Genomic DNA, 22,887 nt, shown 5'->3' with positions numbered 1-22,887 from the left:
AGAAGAGGATAGAGGAAGAGGTGACATTTATTTTTCTCATTAGGACAAAGCAGGGAGGAGCGTCCCAGCCCCGGGGCAGCGCGAGCTCCCCTGCAGCAAAGCCTGGGGGCAGGAGCGGGGTCCTGATGCCCCAGTGACCCTCCAACGCCATGGAACTGGGAGCACTGGGGCTGGACAGTGCTCCCGCCCCCTCGGATGCGGCGATGAGGGGACCCCCAAGGCTCCTCTCGCGGGGGTCCTGTGTTTTTTTGGAGGAGCTCAGGAGCAGCTGCTTCTCCGCCGGCGCAGCAGCGCAGTGTGGGGGCTCCTCTCCTCCTCTTGGTCGCTCTCACAGCAGCGCTGGGGGCACAGGGGGGCTGCAGGGCAGGCACAGCACTTCCCCCGGAGAGAGAGTCCCCCCCAGAGGAGAGGGCACCCCAGGTGGCGACAACCCTCATCGCACAGCCACTGCACAGCACCCCACCCTATCCGATGCCCCCATCTCTGGCCAAGCCCCCCACCACACTTCCCTCATCCCATCCCAGCAACAGGGGGGTCCCACTCTCTGCCCCTCCTGCCCAAAACAGGGGGCCTGCAGCATAGAGGGTGCTGCCATAGCGGGAAACTGAGACAGACTCCGCAAATCCTTCTCCCCCCTCCCCAGCCCGTGCTGGGCGGGGTCTGGGAGCTGCTGGGGGCTCACCAGTTCCTCGTCCTCCTTCCCGAGGTCGCAGAGCAGCCGCGTGCGGCACAGCCGGTTGCAGGCGGACACTGTGTTGTAGGAGAGCTGGGGGACAGGAGGGGAGGGGGTCCGAGGTGGGGGTCCCTCCCCAGCTCTACCCCCCCCACCACAGCACTACAACCATCCCTGAGATGGAGCCAGCCTTGGGATGGAGCCCAGCCTGAGCTCCCCAGGGCACTCAGGGGTGAGGGGACCCCACAACCGGGCACCCGTTCACCTTCCACTTCCTCCGAGCGTTGAACTTGCGGAAGTTTCTCATGTTGATGGAGGAACGGCTCCGGTTCAGCGCCTGCTTCCTGCTCAGGGGCTGCGGGGGCAAGGACATGGCACTGGCACCGTGTCCCCACCCCGCTCCCAGGGGTCCGGCACCCATCCCCTGCCTGTGCCTCTCACCTTGATCCAGGGGTGGACCAGGCACTCGGCTGCTGTCATGCGCTGCCTGCGGCACAAAGGAGGAGGTGGGGTAGGGGGGTCCCTGCACATCCACCATGGGGATGGGGAGATGGGGATGATGCTGGTGGGGACAGAGAAGGGAACCAGATGGACGTGGAGATGATGGGGATGGAGATGTGGAAGAGATGAAGATGGAAATAGAGATGGGATGGAGATAAGGATGGGATGGAGATAGAGATGGAGATGGAGATGGAGGTGGAGATGGAGATGGAGGTGGAGATGGGGATGGGGTGGGATGGGATGGGATGGGATGGGATGGGATGGGATGGGATGGGATGGGGGTGAAAACAGAGATGAGATGGAGATGGAGATGAGGATGAGATGGAGATGGAGATGGAGATGAGGATGAGATGGAGATGGAGATGAAGATGGAGATGGGGATGGGGATGGGATGGAGATGGAGATGAGATGGAGATGGAGATGGAGATGAGGATGAGATGGAGATGAGGATGAGATGGAGATGGGGATGGGGATGGGATTGGGATGGGGATGGGGATAGGGATGGAAAGAGAGATGGGGATGATGGAGGTGGGGGTGGGGATGAAGATAAGGTTGGGGACAGGATAGGATGGAGATGGGGATGGGGGTGATGAAGATGGGGATGGGGATGTTGAAGGTGGAGATAACAGAGGTGGAGATGGGGGCAGAGACGGGAGGGAGATGGAAGGGACAGGGATGGGGCCTCACTCTGGCTCCTTCACCAGCAGCTGGCAGATGAAGTCTTTGGCCATCTCAGAGGTCTGGCTGAAGCAGCGCTCCTCAAACTCGTAGGCGCCAGCCACAACGTTGGAGAGGGTCTCAGCATCCGTCTCACCCTGGAAGGGGGACAGGCCACTGAGCCTGTGGGGACACAACAGAGCCACTGAGTGCCAGCACAGCACCAGCTCGGCCACCCCAGCACCCATAGTGTCCCTGTGCCTCAGTTTCCCCCAGCCACAGGGAGCACTGCCCCAAACTCACAGAATGTACGTGATGACTCCGATGCTCCTGAAAGTCAGAGGTGGGGGTCAGGCGCTGCCCTCCCTGGGCCCCCCCCATGCCTTGTGGCACCCGGGGGGCCCCTCCCCACCCACCAGCTCAGCCTGTTGCCCCCAGGTCCCGACTCCTCACCACATGTCGGTCGCGAGGCTCAGCGGCTCATAATTAATCACTTCGGGAGCTGGGGGCAAACACAGAGCCAGGGTGGCACATCAGAGGGACAGCGCCATCCTGCCACCTCCCTCCCTGCATGCCTGGGGGTCCCACCACCACCCCAGGAGTCCCCTTGCTGTGGCCCCCCAGGGCAGCCCAGCTGCACCCCCAGAGCAGAGCTGTGCAGGGACCCCCCCGGGATGTGCCAGCCCTGTACCGATGTACTGGGGGGTTCCACAGAGGCTCCTGAAGGTGATGCCATCCTCCAGCTGCTGCGCCAGCCCGAAGTCGATGATCTTGATCCAGGGCTTGGGGACGTCCTTCTCCTGCAGCATGATGTTCTCGGGCTGTGGGAACAGGGCCGGGCACAGCGGGGTGATGGAGGGGTGGCGAGGGATGCAGCAGCACCCTGGGAAGCTGGCAAGGATGGGAGCAGGGCTCTGGAGATGCCTGGCAGCCCCTGGATCCTCAGGGAGCGAGGATGGGGCGGTCCCCCTGGGCACCTTGAGGTCGAAGTGGGCGATGAGGCGAGCATGCAGGTATTCCACCCCACACAGGATCTGCACCAGGAACTCGATGGCCTCCTCCTCTGACAGCATCTCCTTCTCCGCAATGAAGTCAAAGAGTTCCCCACCGCTGATCCTGCGCAGGGTGGGGACAGGGGAGCTCGGCCACCTCCAACACGTGGTGTGAAAAGGGGGTCCCCCTCGCCTCAGCCAGGAAAAAGGGGGAAAAGGGGGGAAAAGGGGGGAGAAAGAGGGGGAAAAGTGGGGGAAAGGGGGGAGGAATGGGGGGAAAAGGGGGGAAAAAAGGGGTAAAAGGGAGGAAAGGGGGGAAAAGGGAGAAAAATGGGGTGGAAAGGGGAAAAGGAGGGGGAAAAGCGGTGAAATGGGGAATAAGGGAGGAATAAAGGGGGGGAAAGGGGAGGGAAAGAGGGGAAAAAAGAGAAAAAAGGGGGGGGAAGGGGGAAAAAGGGGAATAAAGAGGGTAATAAAACTCACAGCTCCAGGACGAGCACCACCTCGGCTCTGCTGGCAAAGAGGTCATGGAGCCGCATGATGTTGGGATGGTTGAGCTGGCGGAGGATGGTGACCTCCCGCTCCACCTGTGCCCGCTCCAGCCCCAGGCGGCTGCCCCAGCACCGTCGCGTCTTCACAAACTTGGCGGCGTAGAAGGTGCCGGTGCTGCGCTCGCGGCAGAGCCTCACCACGCCGAAGTGACCGCTGCAGCGAGAGCTGGGCTGGGCCACTGCTGGGCTGACCCCAGGCCGGGGGAAGAACCCAGAAATCCGGGCACCTCTGGGGCTCCGGTGGAGCTGGGATCCCTGCCTGCACCCCGCTTACCCTGCCTGGAGCCCTGCCTGCACTGTGTTCACCTGCCTGCAGCCTGCTCACCCGTGGTGGATCCCACCCACCTGCCCAGATCCCACTCACCTGCCCGGATCCCACTCACCTACCTGGATCCCACTCACCTGCCTGGATCCCATTCACCTGCCCGGATTCCTGCTCACCTGCCCGGATCCCACTCACCTGCCCGGATCCCACTCACCTGCCCAGATCCCTGCTCACCTGCCCAGATCCCTGCTCACCTGCCTGGATCCCATTCACCTGCCCGGATTCCTGCTCACCTGCCCAGATTCCTGCTCACCTGCCCAGCTTCTCCAGCAGCTCATACATGTCCTCCACGTTGCCTGGGCTTGGGCTGGCTGCCAGGCCCTCACTCCCCACATCCTCCCTGGGCTCAGCCACATCCTGTGGGGCAGCATCAGGACCTGGCTCAGCCTCCTGCCAGGGCACGGTGACGTGCCAGACCTGGGGGTGCAGGGACCGCCATCCCCTGCAGAACCAGAAGCCCCCAGCACGCCTGGGGGTGCAGGGACCCCCACCCCAGGGAGCACCACAACCCCCCAGCACACTCGAAGGGCAACTCCCCGGTGCCTGGTACTGCAACGGAGCTCAGGCCCTGCTCAGTTCTTCCAGTTCACACTGAATTCCTTCAGCACGTGGAAGCTTGGAGACTTTCACCCCTTGACCAGGACCTGCAGGAGCTGCTCAGGGGGCTTGGAAATGGGGCAGGGGCAGGAAGAGAGGGGGTGACAGCAGCCTCCCTGTCCCTCACTGTGCTAGGGGTGCAAAATGCAGAGAAAACACAACATTTGGGGTTTCTTTTAAAGAAGTGAATTAAGAGCAGATGAAAGCACCACGGTGAGCTCAGCCATGAGAGCCCTGCCCAGTCACTCCCAGCCCCCTGGCAGTGCCCCCCCCCCACACACCCATGGCCGTGGCTCACCTGGGTGCTGTCAGGGGCACCCCTCGGCCCCCCCCCAGCCGGGACCCCCGCCTGGCCGCCCTCGGCCATCCCTGCAAAGACAAGAAGGCCCAGGGTGAAGGGGTGCAGTGGGTCCTGGCAGCGGGGGGGCAATGGGGGTGGCTTCCACGAGACGCTGCCAGAAGCCTCCCCCATGTCCAAGAGAGCCAATGCCACCGGCTCTGGGGTGGACCTGCCACTGGCCAAGGCCGAGCCCAGCGGTGACGGCAGCAGCGCCTTGGGAGAACAGAGTTAAGAAGGGAAAAAAGTGATTGTGCAGAATTAGCTGCGGGCAGAGAAGAGAAGAGAAATGTGTGAGAGCAACAGCTCTGCAGAGGCCAAGGTCAGGGAGGAAGGAGGGGCATGAGAGGCTCCGGAGACTCCCCCACAGCCCGTGGGGTCCCTGGGGAGCAGAGACCCCCCTGTAGCCCTGCAGGAGCCCCCAGCCCAGCAGGGGATGCCCAAATGGGGCTGTGACCACCGGGAAGCCCCCGCTGGAGCAGTTCCCGAGGCACTGAGCCTGGAGCAGGCTGGGGCAGAGCTGCAGCCCGTGGGAAGGACTCCCGTGGGAGAAGTCCCTGGAGAAGTGTCTCCCGTGGAAGGCAGGGGCCCCAGGGCAGAGCAGGGCAAGGACTCCAACTGCTCTCACTGAGCAGCAGCAGAAACAACCTGTGCTGAGCTGCCTGGGACCCCCATTTCCATCTCCCTGCGCCGCTGGAGGGATGAGGGAGAGCCCAGGAAGGAGGGAGGGCTGCTGGGGAAGATGTTTCTAAGGTTTGTTTTACTTTTCATTATCCTGCTCTGATTTGATTGGTAATAAATGCAATTAATTTCCTCGAGCTGAGTCTGTTCTGCCCATGAGGTTAATGGGTGAGTGACCCCTCCCTGCCCTCATCCCCACCCAGGAGCCTTTTGTTCTATTCCCCCTGCCCTGTCCAGGGGAGGAGGGCAGTGACAGAGCGGCACCTGGCATCCAGCCCCCCGCCGTGGCGAGAGGGGCTTTGGAGGGGACAGGCACCTGCCTGCACCCGGCAGAGTCCCCCGCTCGCTGCGCTGAGGTGGGGACGTGTCTCACACCCGGCAGCTCCAAACCACAAACCCGCCTTTCTCGGCTCACTCAGAGCAGCCCAACGCCGGCACCCAGCCACCCCCGTGCCTCAGTTTCCCCAGCTGTACAATGGCGTGACGCTCCAGAACAGCAGCAGAGAACGGGGGATATTGCTGCGAGCCCCGGGTTTGGGGCCACCTCCATGACCCCGGTTGTGTGTCCCCAGGAGTAGAAGGTTTCCTGGGCTGCGGGTCCGAGGCCAGCAGGAGAGAGATGCGGGTGGCAAACTTGGGCCCTTCCCCAGGAAAACCCAGGGGCATTCTGGAGGGGTCTGACAGCCCCTGAGGATGAAGGCAAATCACAGGACGCAGCCTGGCAGTGAGTTCTCGGCCCCACCGGGCTGTGCTGCACCGCTGCCTGCCCCAAACAGGGGTTGGGACCCTTTCCATCCCCCCACCGGGGCCCTAAAGGACACTCAGTGGTCCCCAAGCCCAGTTCCCCCTCAGTCTCTCCTATTCCCAGCCCAGCTGTGGCCCCTTACCCTCCCCGAGCCTTCCTCCACATCCAGCAGCGCTTCTTCCTCGCTCCCCAGCCAGCCAGCACAGGGGACAGTCACTGCCCACTCTGGCTGTCCTCTGGGCCCCCGGCTTGGTGGGGGCACCCGGCCAGGCACCGCTGGTCCCTGGCACGGCGCGGCGCGGCGCTGGCCGGTCCCCGGGCGGGGACGTGCACGGGGGCGGCTGCAGCTGGAGCCGGGCCAGCATCCCCGGGCATGTGACGCGTCCGTGGGGGGACAGTGCGTCTGTTTGTCCCCTGGGCATGGACACAAGCAGCTGACTCCCCACGCCTTGCCAGACACCCCCTTGCACTGTGCTGCTTTTGCAGGGAGGGAAACTGAGGCACGGGTGGCCCCCGGTGGCAACCGCTGAGCTCCTGGGCAGGGCTGGACCCGCGGGGGCTGCGGGGGGCAGTTTCCTGTCCCACCATGTCCTGCAGTCACTCATCGGGAAAACCAAGGCTGCCAGAAAATGAGCTGCCAGGTCGGCATCCAACTTCCAAAAAGCCCCGTTGGACCCCAAAACCCCCCAACCAAGAGAGCCCCCGAGCCCGGCATGTCCTGGGAACCTGGGACCCCTCACCTCCAGCTCCAGCCTTCCTCCAGCACCCCGGCAGTGCCAGGCTGTGCCTCACAGTGGCGGCATCCCCGGGGAGCTGGGGCAGGGTTTGGCCACAGCGGCTCAGGACAAGAAAAGCTCTTTGCGTTCCTCCTGCCGTGGGCTCTTGATAACACCCCCAGCTGTGAAGAGGAGCCAAAAAAGGCCTTTTAGGAACAGTTCCTGGTGGTTCCAGCCTCAGTTCCTTGAGGAGTGGCCGGGACACTCCGGGATGAGCCGCTGGCAGACGATGTCCCTCTCACCGGCGTTCCCCCCTTGCGAGGTGCCGGTGAGGGCTGCAAACAGGAAACCTGGCTGACACCGCGAGGGGAAACGTGTGAGGCTATGAAGGTTTTGGGGAGGGACGGGTTTCTTAAGGTGGAGAGAGCCGGGGCAGGCGCCGCTCCGTGTGCCGGGGGCTGCTGGGGGGCACCGGGCGCCGTCCCCGCCCCGGGGTTTGCGGAGCCGCTGCACGGCGCATCCATCCCCGTCCCGGAGCGATGGATGAGCCGGACCCAGCCCAAAATCCTTGCGCTAATCCCCAGTCCCTGCAAGCTCTGGGGCGCAGCCGGGCTGGCACCGCTCTGGCCGTGGGTCCAGCCGGAGCCTGGCACCACCCGGGCGGGAGCGGCAGCGGGCACACGGCAGAGCCGCAGCGTTGGCAGCTCGGCTGCTGCTCCCCGCAGCGGCGTCCGAAGCGCTGATGCCCCAGGACAGCCCAGGAGTGTGCCTGGCTCTGGCACCCAGAGTCGGAGGAAGGGGAATGGTGCTGGATTCCACCATGCCAGGACTGAATCCTGGCTCACCATGTGAGCCTGGCACCACCAAGCCCACTGTCCCCACCGAGCTCTGCTGTCCCCACCGAGCTCTGCTGTCCCCACCGAGCTCTGCTGTCCCCGTGCCCAGCGGTGCCAGGTCCCGGCATGAGGACAGGAGGGACAAAGACACCTTTGCAGGCTCGAATGTGCCAGTGGGCAGGTGGTCAGAGTCCCCTCCTCACCACAGCCCACCCAGCTGCCGGTGGCACCTGGATGTCACCCCAGGGCCACCATGCCACCTTCCTGTGACGTCTCCTCATCACATGAAGGTTCTTGCAGCTTCGGTTGCTGCTTCCTGCCTGTTGCAGGCAGCAGAGGCAGGAGCACAGGCAGGGCAGCGGTGCTGCCTCACCCTGCCTGCCCCCCTGCCCGTCCCCCTGCCCACTGCATCGCCTCCGGCCACCGGCAGCCAGGGCCCCACGTGGCCGAGCAGAGGTAGGAGCGTGGGCTGCGGGTTGGGGCTGTGGTTGGATTTGCAGCAAGGCCCAGGAGTGATCCCTGAGCAGGGGCTGCAGGACGGGGCAGCACCAGGTGGTGCAGGGATGTTCCCCCTGCCCAAAGGCAGGACAAAGGGCACGGTGATGGGGTGAAGAGAGAGGGAGTGGGGTCCCCTACCCACGCCAACCGTTCCAGCCAGATCTTACCCCCTTTCCAAAGGGGGAAGTCCAGCCCGGAAATGTCTTGCAGAGCAAAGCTTTCAGCCCATTTCAAGTCTGCTCTGACTCGTTCCCACCTCAGGAGTGCAGGGTTTCAGAGGCACACCCTGCCCCAGGGAGCAAATCCCCCCGAGCTGCCCCTCCGAGGCCGAGGTGCTGAGATGGGGGAGTAGGGATGAGCCCACCACCCCTGCCCAGGACTCCCACCCAGCTGGGGGATGCACAGCGAGCTGGGGACAGTGGCATTGTCCCCAGCTGCCTGGCCATGCCTGGGCAGGACCTGACGCAAATTCTCCTCCCCAGCACTCCCCGAGTTGGGTTACTGCAGTTTGGAATGTTTTGTTTCTCTTCCTCACCTTCCCCTGCCTGCCAGGGCGCAGGGCCAGGCTGGGCACTGCCGTAGGTTAAAGGTGGAGTTGGGGTGCCTTTCCTGATGGCTCCCCTTGCTCTCAGACAAGCCTCGACCCACTCCTCTGACTCAGCTTTGCCTCCCAGATCCAACCAGCCCCAGCATCTTCCACCCCCTCAAGCATCTGCTGGGGATTAGCATTGTTTTGCTGGGTGTTGGCAGCTCCTCGGGTCGAGCTCAAGGTCCCTTGGGAGCTGCTCAGCCTCTCCCTCCCCTTCCCAGGGCTGACCTGACACCCCGGGGACTTCAGAGGGGCTGGAGGATTCCCATGCTTTCCCCTCAGCTCCTCCCCACCCACAGCACTGTCCCCAGGGCTTTTCTCCTCTGGGGTCCCAAGGTTACCGTCCCTTCCCATTGTGCAGGCCCAAGGTGGTCTCCCTGGGGAGGATCAGGGTGATGAGCCTGAGCTTGGGGAGCACAAGGGGAAGGTGATGCTCACCCAGGTTGTTGGTGAGAGCAGGGCCTGGGGGGGGGGGGGTGTCTTGGAGCCCCCAGACTCCCCAGTGAGAGGCCCCAAAGGAGGCCTCCCTGCCCCTGAGCTTTTTTCTCCCCATTTCCTGGGACAGGGGATCCCATGGATGATGACCGTCCCCTCTTCACCACCTTCAAGCCCTTCGGTGAGGACAACACAGCCAGAGCCAAGCCAGCACCCAACACAACCCCCATCCAGCCCCCGGGGGCAGAGCAGTCCCCGGGACACCACAACAGACGTGGCAGGGTAGGACATGGGGACATGAGGGTGGACATGAGCCCAGCTCACCATCCCAGTGCCCCCACGCTCTCAGGGGCCGTGTCCTCACAGGCTGCACTGGGAGCCCCGTGCAGGGAGCAGAACATCCCTGGGGCACGTCCTCACCTGAGCCCCCAGTGCTGTCCCCTTCCCTCCAGGTCCCTCCAGGCTTCTGGTCACCTCCGCCAGCCCAGTCCCTGCCCGAGGGGGACCCGCGGCCAGAGCAGGTGGCCCTGCGTGCCCGGACGAGGCTGTGGTTTGAGCAGACACAAGCCCAGAGGCTGGGGCCCAAGGGGGAGCTCCCAACGTGGTTCCACGGCTTCATCAGCCGGAGGTGAGCGATGGGGAGGCCAAGGCGGGGAACAGGGTCAGTGTCCCTACCCCTGGGAGCTGGATCCCCGGATCACACGAAGAGGATGAGGTCGAATGGCTCAGTGTCCCTTCCCACAGGGAGGCAGAGGAGCTGCTGCAGGATCAGCCCCTGGGCTGCTTCCTGGTCCGCTTCAGCGAGAGCACCGTCGGCTTCGTCCTCTCCTACAGGTGAGGGACTCAGCCCTGCCCGAGGGAGGGGCCGACGAGCTCGGTGCCCTCCCGCCCGCTGTGCCCATGCCATCCCCTCTCCCGCCAGGGGCAGGGATCGCTGCCGGCACTTTGTCCTGGACCAGCTGCCGGACGGGCGATACGTGGTCCTAGGGGAGCGCAGCGCCCACGCCGAGCTGGCCGAGCTGCTGCAGCACTACGCCACGGCCCCCGTCACGCCGTACCACGAGTTCCTCACCGTGCCCCTGCCGTGTGGATGGGTGAGGTCCCGGCCCCCGAGAGCCCCTGCAGCCCTGGAGTCATTCCGGCTGCACGGACAGGGTGATTTTCCCAAGGTGGGGAATAAACCAAGGGAAGTCCAAGCATCACGAAAGCCGGGGTTGGAACCGCAGCCACGCTGGGGCTACCAGGAGCAAGGAGCCAGCCCGCGGCCAGCGCCCGGCTGGGTCTGCCCTGACCACGCACCCATCCCGACACCTCTCTGCTCTCCCTGCAGAAAGACGAGCCCCGAGGACGGGCGCAGCCCCCAGCTGGCAGCGATGCTGCACATTCCCCACTGAGCGAAGCACCAGCAAAGCTCCCGGACTACAACCCAGTGTCCCTGGAGCTGCACAGAGCCGAGGGCGGCTCCGGCAGGGAGGTAATGAGGGAGAGGGAATGGAGGCACCTTCCCAAGGACGGGAGCCACAGGTGGCACGGGGCGCGGGGACGCGGTCACAGCCACCACGGACCCGCTTCCAGCCCTCACCTCCAGCCTGTCCCACCTCTCCCCCAGGCTCCCGGTGCTCCGCCGTCGCTCCCTGCTAAGACCAGCGCCCGGGGCGCGGCTCAGGGGCCGCACAGCCCCTCCGGCAGCGCGGCAGCGCCCGAGGCTCCCTATGCCCAGGTGCACAGAGAAGCCGCCCGCCCCGAGCCCCCCGAGACCAAGTACCAGCAGCTCTTGTGTTTCCACGTCTACGCTGAGCCCCGCGAGGACATCGCCTCCAGCCCCCCCGAGCCCGAGGAGCCCGGCCCCGAGGAACCCATCCCCTTCTATGCCATGGCCCGGGGCTGGAGCCGCCGCGCCGGCCCCGAGGAGAACATCTACTCCGAGGTGGCACTGGCCCGGCAGGATCCGCCCGCTCGGCTCCCCACGGCACCCCAAAACGCCTTCTCCACGCTGCCCCTCAAACCCCGGCCCCACCGCCGGCTCTTCCGCAGCGTTTCCAGCCAGGACTGCAAGAGGAGGCAGCTGTCGGCAGCGCCCAGCACGGACAGGGAGGACCGAGGAGCTTCCAGCACAGGCACAGAGGTGGGTCCCCAAGGCAGGTCATCGCCCTAGAGCTCAGCCCCAACACGAGTGAGGCCTCCCGGAGCCTGGGGGATCAGGGTTTGCTCCACACCAGGAGCACAGGGAGAAGCATGGAAACCTGGAATGGTTCAGGTTGGAAAGAAGCCCATCCCATCCCACCCCCTGCCATGGGCAGGGACACCTCCCACTGTCCCAGGCTGCTCCAAGCCCCGTCCAGCCTGACCTCGGGCATTTCCAGGGATTCAGGGGCAGCCACAGCTGCTCTGGGCACCCTGTGCCAGGGCCTCCTCACCCTCCCAGGGAAGAATTCCCTCCCAGTATCCCATCTGACCCTGCCCTCTGGCAGTGGGAAGCCATTCCCCCTCATCTGTCACTCCTTGCAAAAACTGGGTCCCTGGCCTGAGCCAAGCCAAGGGCTGGGAGAGTGAAAGAACAACTTTGTGCTATTTCCTGGCTCTCAAATCCACCTTCTCCCTGAAAATTCCCCAGGTCTTTCTGAACCCTGCCCTGGAGCTGGATGACCCCGTGTACAGCCGGAGCACACACAGGGAGCAGCAAACCACGGCCATGGCTGAGAACGTGTACGAGCAGCTGCCTGGGGACTGTCCCTAAGCACCCACACAGGTGGGCCCAGGACAAGACCTGGCTCCCAGGCAGGAGGAACCTCACTCAGCCTCCTTCTCACTGAAGGAAGCCCTCAGCCCTGCGAGGAGAGGTCCAAGGCTGCTGTTGGCCCCAGCCAGCGACGCCAATCTGCTCCGTGGGGAGCCCCTGCTCTTCCGGCTTCCCAGCCCTGCTGGGAGCAAGGTTACCTTACCCATGAACACATTCCAGGAGAGTTATGTTAATAAAATGAGGGCAAAAAAGGCTGTTACAGGAAAAACAGGGATGAGTTTGGCACAGCTGGTGCATGCAGTTGTTGGATATTAAATTGGCCAGAAACTGGAGTGATGCTGCAGGCAGGGCTATGCTGAACCGCCCCAGCCTGCAGCCAACACTCCAAGCCCTGCCTGCTTCCTCAGCCACAGAACTTGGGATGACACCAGTGTCCCAGGGCTGCCCCGTGGAGCACAAACCCCGGCTGGAACAACCCCAAGCCACGGTGGTGCCGGGCAGTGTCGGTGGTGCTGCCACCTCTACAGGAGCAGGGAGCCAGGATGGCCAAAGCCCGGGCTCAGAGGGAAAAGAGAGGGCTGGGGCATTGTAGCTGTTTTGTCTCCAGTAAAAATCACTTCTGACTTTTCACAAACCTGAATTTTGTTATTCTTAGAAGGCTGAAAGCAGAGCACGAGCCCTTGGAACTCCCCTTGGTGCTAAACCCGAGCCATCAGCCCAACGGGAAGTGGGAAAGGGAACCTGGGAGCTCCAGCCCCCACACAGGCTGTGCTCCACACCACAAACTCCCCGGGCCAAGAGGGTACCTGGATGAGGATCTGAGCCCCTTGTGATGGAAACGGGGCTGGGTGGGTTCATTAAAACATATATCCCTTTACCAAATCTCTTCTGGGAGGATTTCACTGTACATACAAGATATGAATAAATTACTCAACAGTAACTTTATTCTGATCATTCAAATACTCAAAACGGGCTCTGCAAAGTACTAAACATCCAGGGAACTAAACTAAAAATGAGATTAGTTTAAAATGTTCTAAGAAAAGACTTCAGTCATGGGGGTTTGCTTGTTTTTAAGAGGTAACATGGGAGAAAAACCACCTCTTGGGAGTTTTTCTTACCAGAAAAAGAAATATTGGCCATTTGAGCTGTGGTTACAACAAATAAAACCTGGAGTGGTGGGAATATAAGCTAAATAACCAGGCCAGCTCTCTGCTCATTTCAGCATCACTCGCTTTGGTGAACAACTAAGTGATGCCACAGAGATTTGGATCCATGGATTGAGCCAGCAGAGCTGCACAGGATTTGCAGTCGCATCACCTTGATGGAATTCCTTAAATAAAAAAAAAGGTTTAATTTGAAGAAGTTAGGGCTGGGCAGTCTCCTCTTCCCAGCCAGGAGAGTAAAGTCAACACTTAATTGAAACAGAACTGATACAAACAAGCTGGAAAATAAAAAGTACAGTTGGCAGCTCTCCTCTGCGTCTGCCCAGAGGAAACTGCCGCCCTCACTCCCAGCCAGCCGCACGTGGGACACTGGGACACTCAGTTTGATGAGTCTGGGAACAGCCTGGGGCAGGACAGTAGGCCTTGGGTCGGGGGAGGAGGAAAGAGGGGGAAAAAGGAAGGACAATATACATGCATACACGGCTCAGGGTATCCCAAAGCCCTGAGTGTGCCGGGCAGGAGAACCTCCCCTCCACGTGCAGCGCTTCCCCTGGCACAGGCTCTGACCTGCACAGGGGTGTCCCCTCAGCTCGGCTCAGGCTGTGGAGCCCAGAGCAAAAACACCAACTTAAAAACCAGGATATCAAAACCATCGGCATGAGAGGAGTGCTGGAGCGGCCTGGACACGAGGAAGCAGCTGTGAGGACATCTTAAAGGGAAGGACAAAATAAAAATTCCAAAGCCAGGCTTGATCTTGGAACTCACCGTGTTCTAGAAATGAAAACGACACTCTCAATTCACAGCAAGTCCAAGAGAGGAGCAAAGTGGGAATTGGGAGTTTATTGAGCCTCTGCTGAAGGGTCTGGCATCAGGAGGAACAGCCTGTTCCCTCAGGACAGGAGCTGGAGCCTCACACCCGGCACGTTCCCTGCGGTGCCTTGGGACCGTCCTTGGCTGATTGGAACCTTCCACGTTATCGTTTACAAGGAGGGAGGGGAGGGATTACAGGTGGAGTTTCAGGACCAGCTTGCAATGACCCTTCTTCCTGCCAGGCCAGGGAGCACAGTGTCCTCCCTCCCGCCGAGCAGCCCCGTCCCGGGGGCCTGGCTGACCTCCCGGAGGCCAGGAGACACCGGACACAGCAGGTCACCCGGGACGCCAGCCAAAAAGCAGGACAGATGTGTCAGAATCCGTATTTGGCTTGAGTCTGCCGTCTGCTGAGCTTGTTTTCAGACCATGTGTTTTTCAGTTCCAGTTCCCTCTCCTTGGCCTGCAGAGATGGAGAGGATGCTGTTACCCTCCGTGTTTCAGTGACTCAGCAGCATTCCGGCCTCCTCCGGCCCCGCTCATGCGGATTACGGAGCCCTTCAGCCAGAAGCCTCGTTACAGGAGTTCGCATAATCATCCTGACACAGGCCTGGATTAATTGGGATGCACAGGCATTTCATTCATGCTGAAAAGCAGCTTCTCGTGGGGATGGGCTCGCCAACCCCGGGGCAGAATCCAGCACAGGATCCCAGAGCCTCGGAACATGCAGGAAGGGCAAAGCAAAGCCGAAAGCTCAGGACTGGGACCCCCTCAGGGCCAGGATTCACCTCTGGCCCCACTGGGTCTCACTGGGACTCGGGGGGTTCTCGGGGACAGTTCCTGGTCCCCAGCTGCTGCAGGGGCAGCTCCACCAGCCCAGCCTCGTGTTGCCAAGCATCAAACCCTGCAGTTCTGCCTGGGTCCGCTCCTACACCACAGGGAGGCCACTCACCTGATGGATCAGGTACGTGATCTGGTGTTTTCTCCTTTGCTGTCCTGTGGGCTGATCTCCTTTTTTCTAGAAAGCAGAAAGAGGTGAAGTGTTCAGCCTGGAGAGACGCTTCCCTGGACAGCAAACCAAGACAAGGGCCTGCATGCAGCCATCCCAAGCAGCATTTGTTCCCTATTAAACTGCAGATTCCTTTGGCTGAAGCACTTCCTGGCTGGCCCTCCCCACCCACATGTCGTGTTCTGGGGAACTCTGCTGGTCTCCCACAGGTCATTATTTACCAGGTCCCTGTTCCCCTCCCTGGTGACTGCCCAGCACCCACCACAGCTCCAGATGAGGCTGATGTGGGCACTGAGCAGAGGCTCCAACCCCAGCCCTCACCCTCCACCCCACCTTGCTGAATGACTTCATGGTCTTCTCCTCTGTCAAGGATTTGGTCAGCCACTGCTGGGCCCCGCTCAGCTGGTCGTCACCTTTGATGTCCACAAAGTTGATCTCTTCCCTCCCACGATTCCGCTTGCCTTGCAGACGCTTGAACTGAAGGAAGAACAGAACAGCTGGAACTACACCAAACACTGACCTGACTCAAGGCACAGCAACAGTTTTCCAGCCAGGGTTTTGATCTTTCAGAGAATTTTGTTTCGCTGTACATCAGAGTATCTAAAACTACTTAGCATGAAGGTTATAATCTCACTTTCCTACAGCATTTACTCCTGCTTCCAGACTTGCTCAGGAGACCTTTGGAGTCCCGAGTCTCTCACTTTAAGAGCCACAGAAGAACCTCAAGTTTTGCTGCCAACACATTCACCGGGTCTGTACCAGCCACAGTGTGGCCACAGGACCAGGGCAGTGCCCATCCCCTGTGCTGGCACTGCTGAGGCACCTCCAGTCCTGGGGTCAGTTTGGGGCCCCTCATGACGAGAAAGAGATTGAGGAGCTGGAGTGTGCCCAGAGAAGCAAACAGAGCTGGGGAAGGAGCTGGAGCACGAGGGGAGGCTCAGGGGAGACCTTCTGGCTCTCCACAACTCCCTGACAGGAGGGTGCAGCCAGTGAGGGGTCAGGCTCTGCTCCCAGGGAACAAGGGACAGGAGAAGAGAAAATGGCCTCAAGCGGTGCCAGGGGAGGATTAGGCTGGATAGAGAGAAAGTTTCTCCACCCAGAGGGTTGTCCCGTCCTGGCACAGGCTGCCCAGGGCAGTGGTGAAGTCCCCATCCCCAGAGGGATTTAAAAGCCGTGTGGATGTGGCACTTGGGGACATGGTTTAGTGATGGCCTTGGCAGTGCTGGGGAATGATTGCACTTGATGGTCTTGGAGGCCTTTTCCAACCTCAGGAACTGATTCTATTCTATTCTATCCTATCCTTATCAGGCCTGCAGACCCAGCTGGAGCAGGAGCCCAGCAGACTGTGGGAAGGACTCCACACGTCCACCACACAGGACGAGATCCCCCCAGAAAAACCACCCAGCCCACGCCACCAGAAACACAGGACGTGCTGGGGGGCAGGGCTGTGGCTGCCAAGTGGCTCCTGTGTTCTGGCAGAGCTCAGAGCCAAATTCCACAGGGGGACAGACAATGAAGTGCCAACCGCTTCGTCGTCGATGAAGGAAGAGTCGGTGCTGATCTCCTGCGGCGGGGCCTGCGCTGGTTCCACCTCTGGGTAGTACCCGCTGCTGTAGTAATCCTGGCAGGGAAAGGGAAACCATCTGGTCACGAGAGCAATCCTGGAGCATCACTGAGCCATGGACCTGCCCCGTGGGCCGATTCCATCAGAGGGACAAACCAACAAATGCTTTGAGGGACTTTTCACAAGGCTCTGGAGTGACAGGGCAGGGGGAATGGCTTCCCACTGCCAGAGGGCAGGATTAGATGGGATATTGGGAAGGAATTCCTCCCTGTGAGGGTGGGCAGGCCCTGGCACAGGTTGCCCAGAGAAGCTGTGGCTGCCCCTGGATCCCTGGAAGTGTTCCAGGCCAGGTTGGACGGGGCTTGGAGCAGCCTGGGATAGCGAAGGGGCTGGAACTGGATGGGCTTTAAGGTCCCTTCCAACCCAAACCAGTCTGTGATTCTATGAATTATTAGAAACAACCTGGGCTCAGACACGAGCTCCAGTGAGCCCTGACTCTGCACCCTCACATCCAGGGCATTTTCACAGGAGCGCACCTGTCAAACATCTGTCCAGCAAAGAACATCTGGAGCTCTCACACCATAGGAATATCCACTCGTGCCCAGTGCTGTGGCTCCCTGACCCAGGTATCTTGGGCTGGATTCCCTGCCCCACGTCCCAAGTAGCTCCAAAGGGCTGGATTCCCAGGAGCACCCAGTAACTCACTTGAGCCCCTCACTCCACCTCCGGCCAGTGAACCCACCTGGTAGTAGCTCCCGGGCTCGCTGTAGGCTGGGGGGAACTGGCCATAGGGGTGGCTGCCGTAGTCCTCGCCGGGTTTGGGTGCCCAGCTGTGCTGAACTCCGCTGGAGCCCGCGCCCGTCTTGAACTCCAGAGGGGCGTTAGCGGCCGCGTCCTGGAACTGGGGCTCCGGCTCTGTCCCGGGCGGAGGGTCCTCCGACCCCCCCGTGCCGGGGTACAGGTAGGGCTCGGCGCCCGCGGCACTGGGCTCGCTCCTGTCGGACAAGGAGAAGTAGTTCTCTGGCTGCACCTCCTCGTCGCTGTCCTCCTCCTCCTGGGTGATCTGTTTGGTTACCTGCAGCGCCGCGCTCTTGGCCGCGGCTTTGATCGCCGACGGGGACGGAGTTGTGGGCACGGCCGGCTTGGGCACAGGTTTGGCTTTGGAGGAAGAGCTTGGGGCCTTGGCAGGCTTGGAGTCGGAAGCGTTTTCTCCTGCTTTCCTCGAGAAGGCGTAGGGCAGGAGTAACCGATTGGTCTCTTTCACTGTCATGTTTTTGGGCTGAGGAAGCAAAGCGGACAAGCCGGAGCCCTCGCTGCGTCCCTGGTGAGACCCACGCAGGACAAACGCACCACAGAAAGAAAAGAGTGAGATTATTCACTTTTCCTGACTTCCTGACAATCATCCCCCCAGTTCTAACACCACCTGTGGGTTTCCCGCTGCTTGGCCACTCTGAACACATGGCACAAAAGGCCAAGGGGATTTTGAAGGGAAATGAGGTACTTGCAAATATCTGCCCAATTCCCAAATTAATGCCTCTTTTGCCAAGATTTAAATTGGTGAAATTGCCCAAAAAAAAGGACTTGAAAACCCACAGGATTTCAGGAATATCCCTACAGCCACGAGGTGATCAGAGTGGATGATTTACGCAAGTGGAAGCCCAAGACTGGTCGCAGTCCAACACTTTTTCCAGTGACAATTGTTTAACTGAGTGCTCTTGTTACCTACCTGAAGAGTATTCTTCTTCTTTGCTGGTTCATCTTCCTCTGAATCTGACTGAGAGAGAAAACCAGAGCTCAGCACAACCTGAGATGGTAAACTAAAGAAGTTGTGTTAATAAATCCCAGGAAAATAAACCCAAAGAGATGGAAGACCTCCAGGTGCACAGCAGCAGGTCAGGGCTCTCCTTCAGAGGGACAGACAACAACAGAGTTACTGGAGGGGAAGCACAAACCACACAAAGGGTGTAAACTTCCCTGCAGGGATACAGAGAATTGTTCCCAATAATGCTGGAATTGCCAAATATCCAGTTAAAATTCGAGTGGAAAGCCTGGTTGACATCTGCAAAGGCCCTAAGTATCCTTATATTTTCATGGCTCCTCAGAGAACATGGAAGAGACAACAAGGATTGAGGGCTTGTGCCAGTTTACCTCCAACCCATAAACCAGGGAAAGACAAGGAATGTGTGTAAACAAAGAGAGCTGGGAGTGACTGTAAACCCACGTGTTGGTTTGGGAGAGAGGACACACTGCAGCTGCCCTGGGGAGGGGCATCCCCTGGTTCATCTCCAGGGGATGAACTACAGCAATGGGAGGGATTTTAAGGAGAAAGAGGGAACAACTGAGGACATCAGTCACAGGTCAGGGGACCTCCAGGAATCCCAAGTGGGAACTGCTCAGAGCAGCTCCAGTTTAAGGTACTTTCTGTCCCTTCAACATTCACTTGCTCAACACTGACAACATGCAGGATGTGTGGTCAGAGCCCACCAGGCAGAGCACGGAGAGGGGTAAAGCAGGAACAAATCCCTGTTTGTTCCAGCTGCCTGGAATCACACCACACTGCTGCAAGGAGGTAGGTGAAAAGTGGCTGTGACGGGCTGGGATATCCTTCACCCCTCTGTCCCAAAGGCTGAACCTCCAGAGCTCCGGGTCTGGAATCTGCCAGACTGGGATGGTCATCGGGAGCAGGGTGGTTCAGGAAGGGATGGGGAACCTGTGTCCTCTCCCCCTCTTCCCCTGACTCCCCCAGACTCTTCCAGCAAAGCAACAGCACTGACTTCCTCTGGGCTCCCCCAAAGTGCTGCCAGGCCACTATTAATGGACACTGTTTATAAATCTTTCCTCGAGCCACCCGTCCCCATGGAGATGACCCCAAGCTTCCAGTTCAGCTCTTCCTACAGCCACAGGCACTCCTGTCACACCAAAACCAGCAACATGATTGTCACCTCCACATGACAACAGGCCAGGCTGGGGTGACCTGGTCTCATGGAAGGTGTCCCTGCCTGTGGGCAGTGTGGAACAGGATGAGTTTTAAGGGTCTCTTCCAACCCAAACCACTCCAGGATTCCAAGTGCTGGTTTAGATGAGATATTAGGAAGAAATTCTGTGAGGATGCTGAAGCCTGGCACAGGGCGCCCAGAGCAGCTGTGGCTGCCCCATCCCTGGAAGTGTCCCAGGCCAGGCTGGACAGGGCTTGGAGCAAGCTGGGACAGTGAAAGGTGTCCCTGCCCATGGCAGGGGAGTGGAACAAGATGAGTTCTAAGGTCCCTGCCAACCCACATAGAATCCACGATTCTATGACAGTGCTGTCCCAGAGGAAATGAGCAGTGGGGAGAGGATGAAACCTGATCAGTGGGGATCCCGAGTTAAAAACCAGGGGGACAGGGACCTGCCTTTCCCTGCTCTCACTGTCTGGGTTCACAAGCCCTGCAAGGCACAGTAAACACACACACACAAAAAAAAAAAACCCAACACAAAATGAGAGGGAAATGGTCACCTATAAGTTTGGATGATGCCTGAAGCCTTTAGATAAACAAGCAATAAATTGCCCAAAAAATCTATCACCTGCACAGCAAACAAAAGACTTTTTTGGGCTACAACGCCCTGCAGCTCCACATCATCAACTCGTTAACTCCACGAATAAAGAAGGGTGCAGATAATCTGGGTTTGGCTGCATTATGATTATAAATAAGGTTTCTATATCAGTTTAATTCTGCAAAGCGCTTTAGGATTAGGGCAGGCAGCCAGGACAAATCTCCCCGTGGATGACACAACAATAGATCCCGGTACCTCGGTGTGAGGGAGCGAGGGAAGGGACCCGCGGGGGGAGGTTTCACCCCCGAAGGGCTCGAGCAGGGGGTTTGTTCCATACTCACATCCCCCTTGTGCAGCTCGGGCGCCGCGATCCGCACCGGCTCCGTCCTCTTCTTTGGCTTGGGGAGGCCCAAACCCGCCCCGGGGGAGGCAGCGGGGGGCGGGCTGAGGGGGGAGGCGGCGGTGGCCGCATTCCTGGGGGGCGGCAGAAGGAGCCCCCTCGGCCGGGGGGGCTCCGCGGCCCCGTCCCCGCTGGCGGCCTGCTCCGGGGGACTCTCGGCTCCGGCCTGCCCCGGCGGGGCGCTGCCGAAGCCGCTCACGGCGGGCAGGGGGCCCATGAGGAACGCCGGGGGCACGGCGGGGGCTCTGGGCGGGGGCAGCGCGGCGAAAAGCCCCCGGGACGAGGGCTGCTCGGCTGCGGCCTGGGGAGAATCGGCGGCTTCCTCCTCCTCGCCCGCAGGCTCCTCCGCATCGCTGTCCTCCTCGCTGCTAGCGTAGGCCACGAGGGACATGGCCCCAGGGAGGGCGGCCCTTCGCGGGCAGCAGCCGCTACGCGAGGCCGGGGATCCACCCTCCGCGCTAGGCCGCACCGCCGCCGCGCCTTCAGCGCCCGCAGCGGGGAGGAAGGGGCGGGCGGGGGCGAGGCTACGCCGCCATGGCGGCCCCTCCCCGTGCGGCGGCAGGGCCGCGGAGCGAGGCAAGGCGACGGCGGCGGCTCCGCGCTCCCGGTAATGGCTGCCGGCAGCGCCCCGCTGCCCGCGCTGCAGCGACGCCGGACTACAACTCCCGGCGTGCCGCGCGAGCAGCGACGCGCCCGCCCCCCGATGTGCCCCGCCGCGAGGCGCCACGGGAAATGTAGTCTGTGGTGCCACGCGGTGGGACCCCCGTGCGGGACCGGGACAAGGCCCGGGCACAGGGGGGATGCGGGAAGGGCCCGGGGGACGGGACGGAACGGGACGGGGACGGGTATGGGGATAAGGATGAGGAAGAAGACGAGGATGAGGAGGCGGGAGAGCCCAACCCACCCGCGCCAGGCCACTCGATTCATTGCCAAACCGAGCCCTGAGCTGGGACTGAGGCTCCCGGTGTGTCCCCGGCGCCCGGTACGGCGTCACTGTGGGATACAGACCGGGGGTCTGCGGGGGCTCTCCCTGCCTTCCATCCTTTCATACTGGGGTAGTTTGGGGTAGGATCAGTGCTGTGAGCCCCAGCGGAAGCTGCTGGACTGGGATGCAGGAGGCCTGGCCAGGACCTGGTTTATCCCTCTGGCGCTTTGCTGATTTTCGGTTTGACGCCTTTGACCTCCTTCTGGGTCGTTCTGGCCTTAATAAGCAGTGAGCTGGGCTCGAATTTGGGTCCCCAACACCCAGGGAAGCGATTTGTAGAGCTGCTGTGAAGTACCGGCACAAGTAATTAAAGCAAAATGGAGATAAATGAGGAGCGTATCCCGAACCCTCTATCGTTTGGAACGGTGTGAAATCCAGCCAACGTGCCCCGTCCCACCCCTCCTGGCCTGTTCTGGAGGGCTGAGGAGTGTTAAAAATACAGTATTAAAAATAGGCATTGAGGCCTTGGGGAGCGGGAGGGACAGGCACGGGAGGATTCCAGGAGCTGGGACACACGAGTTAGGTTTTCCCCCACTCCTTACACGGCTGCGACCTGGGAGGGCAAAGCCAAGCGATCCCAGCACAAGGACACTGAGGAGGAGGACGAGGAGAAGGAAGGTGTCCCTGTGGCCACGGAACTGGTCTGGCTCGCAGAAAGTCCCGTCTGTGTCAGCCTCTCTTCAGCAACCCCTTTCCCTGAGAATGTGGGTTCCATATCCACCAGAAACAGCAAGACTTTGTCTTTGCTGTGACACACACGAGTGCGGCCACTTGAAGAGCGAACCCCCATCACAGGGGCTGAACCCCAGAGCATGTCAAAGCCCTCTCACAGCTCCACCAAACCGCTCTACAAATCCAAAGGAAACCAGAATGGAGATGGGGATTTTTGTGGATCAGGCCCACTGTTGCTGTCACTTCCCCAGCAAAACAGAGTCATAGTTTGAGCTGGAAGTGACCATAAAGATCATCCTGGGGATTGGTTGGGATCTTCCTGGCAGATTTTTTTCACTCCTTCCTAAGTGTCTGGGTTTGTAAATTTTTAGGATTTAGGAAAGGGAAAGGGGTGATGCCCTGAGAAGCACAGAGTGGTTCAACCACCCCAAGCTCTAATACAAGGCAGCCCTCATCCTCTGCCAAGGAAAATCAACAAGGACTCTGGCAGGGAGAGGAGGGACCCAGTTTAAACAAGGTCTGGCTCCTGCTGTGCAGAAGGAGGGAGGAATCCTTGTTTCCCTCGGCCTTTGTCCATTTTTCCATTGCAGGTGGAGATTCCTTGAGACTGGTCTCACCCCGAGGCAGCAGGATCCTGCTGTCAGCTGTGACCCTGAGGATTATTTATTTGTGTTACTTTGCAGCTTGCTAGCAGAAATTAAGCCAAGGAAAGCACACGGGGATGGAAAGAAAAGAGCCCAGCCCAGGAGCCCCGACTGCCAGGTCAGGGTGGAGGTTCTGGTCTTGCAAATGACTTAATCTGTGTTTAATTTAATCCCAGGTATTTGCTTGGGCCCAGCTTGCAGCCCCTCACCCCAACAGGGGCAGCAGCACCCAGGTTTGG

At 60.5% G+C, this 22,887-nt stretch overlaps 3 protein-coding genes across 7 annotated transcripts; 1 reads left to right on the top strand and 2 right to left on the bottom strand.

Moving 5' to 3' along the window:
- Positions 1 to 9: 9 nt before the first annotated feature.
- LOC116436455 (death-associated protein kinase 2-like) lies at positions 10 to 7,124 on the bottom strand. 4 transcript variants are annotated; one of them, XM_032093590.1, is made up of 14 exons: positions 7,078 to 7,124; positions 6,800 to 6,957; positions 4,595 to 4,665; positions 3,953 to 4,056; positions 3,307 to 3,528; positions 2,809 to 2,947; positions 2,523 to 2,652; positions 2,285 to 2,333; positions 2,135 to 2,161; positions 1,862 to 2,014; positions 1,115 to 1,235; positions 939 to 1,028; positions 683 to 766; positions 10 to 339 (listed from the first exon to the last, which is right to left on the bottom strand). In XM_032093590.1, the coding sequence occupies exons 3-14, from the start codon at positions 4,661 to 4,663 to the stop codon at positions 259 to 261; spliced, it is 1,269 nt and encodes a 422-aa protein (XP_031949481.1). In that variant the 5' UTR covers positions 4,664 to 4,665; positions 6,800 to 6,957; positions 7,078 to 7,124; the 3' UTR covers positions 10 to 258. The 4 variants fall into 4 exon arrangements, with proteins under 4 accessions (XP_031949481.1, XP_031949482.1, XP_031949479.1 ...); XM_032093591.1 differs by lacking the exons at positions 6,800 to 6,957; positions 7,078 to 7,124 and adding an exon at positions 6,202 to 6,423; XM_032093588.1 differs by lacking the exons at positions 6,800 to 6,957; positions 7,078 to 7,124 and having other exon boundaries at positions 4,595 to 4,889.
- On the top strand, positions 6,946 to 12,813 carry SH2D2A (SH2 domain containing 2A). Of its 2 annotated transcripts, none has more exons than XM_032093586.1 (8): positions 6,946 to 7,103; positions 9,264 to 9,415; positions 9,586 to 9,761; positions 9,878 to 9,967; positions 10,056 to 10,227; positions 10,464 to 10,607; positions 10,743 to 11,258; positions 11,748 to 12,507. In XM_032093586.1, the coding sequence occupies exons 2-8, from the start codon at positions 9,272 to 9,274 to the stop codon at positions 11,868 to 11,870; spliced, it is 1,365 nt and encodes a 454-aa protein (XP_031949477.1). In that variant the 5' UTR covers positions 6,946 to 7,103; positions 9,264 to 9,271; the 3' UTR covers positions 11,871 to 12,507. The 2 variants fall into 2 exon arrangements, with proteins under 2 accessions (XP_031949477.1, XP_031949475.1); XM_032093584.1 differs by lacking the exon at positions 6,946 to 7,103 and adding an exon at positions 7,881 to 8,067 and having other exon boundaries at positions 11,748 to 12,813.
- On the bottom strand, positions 12,796 to 20,954 carry PRCC (proline rich mitotic checkpoint control factor). Its single transcript, XM_032093587.1, has 7 exons — positions 20,289 to 20,954; positions 18,143 to 18,190; positions 17,159 to 17,737; positions 16,378 to 16,473; positions 15,186 to 15,329; positions 14,796 to 14,861; positions 12,796 to 14,306 (listed from the first exon to the last, which is right to left on the bottom strand). Exons 1-7 carry the CDS (start codon positions 20,736 to 20,738, stop codon positions 14,220 to 14,222), a joined length of 1,470 nt encoding a protein of 489 aa, XP_031949478.1. The 5' UTR covers positions 20,739 to 20,954; the 3' UTR covers positions 12,796 to 14,219.
- Between the last annotated feature and the right edge of the window lie 1,933 nt (positions 20,955 to 22,887).

Source organism: Corvus moneduloides, chromosome 29, assembly GCF_009650955.1.
Source record: "Corvus moneduloides isolate bCorMon1 chromosome 29, bCorMon1.pri, whole genome shotgun sequence".
NCBI classification, from domain to species: Eukaryota; Metazoa; Chordata; class Aves; order Passeriformes; family Corvidae; genus Corvus; species Corvus moneduloides.
Note: the sequence above shows the minus strand (reverse complement) of the source record. Positions and strands in the feature narration are given on the sequence as shown.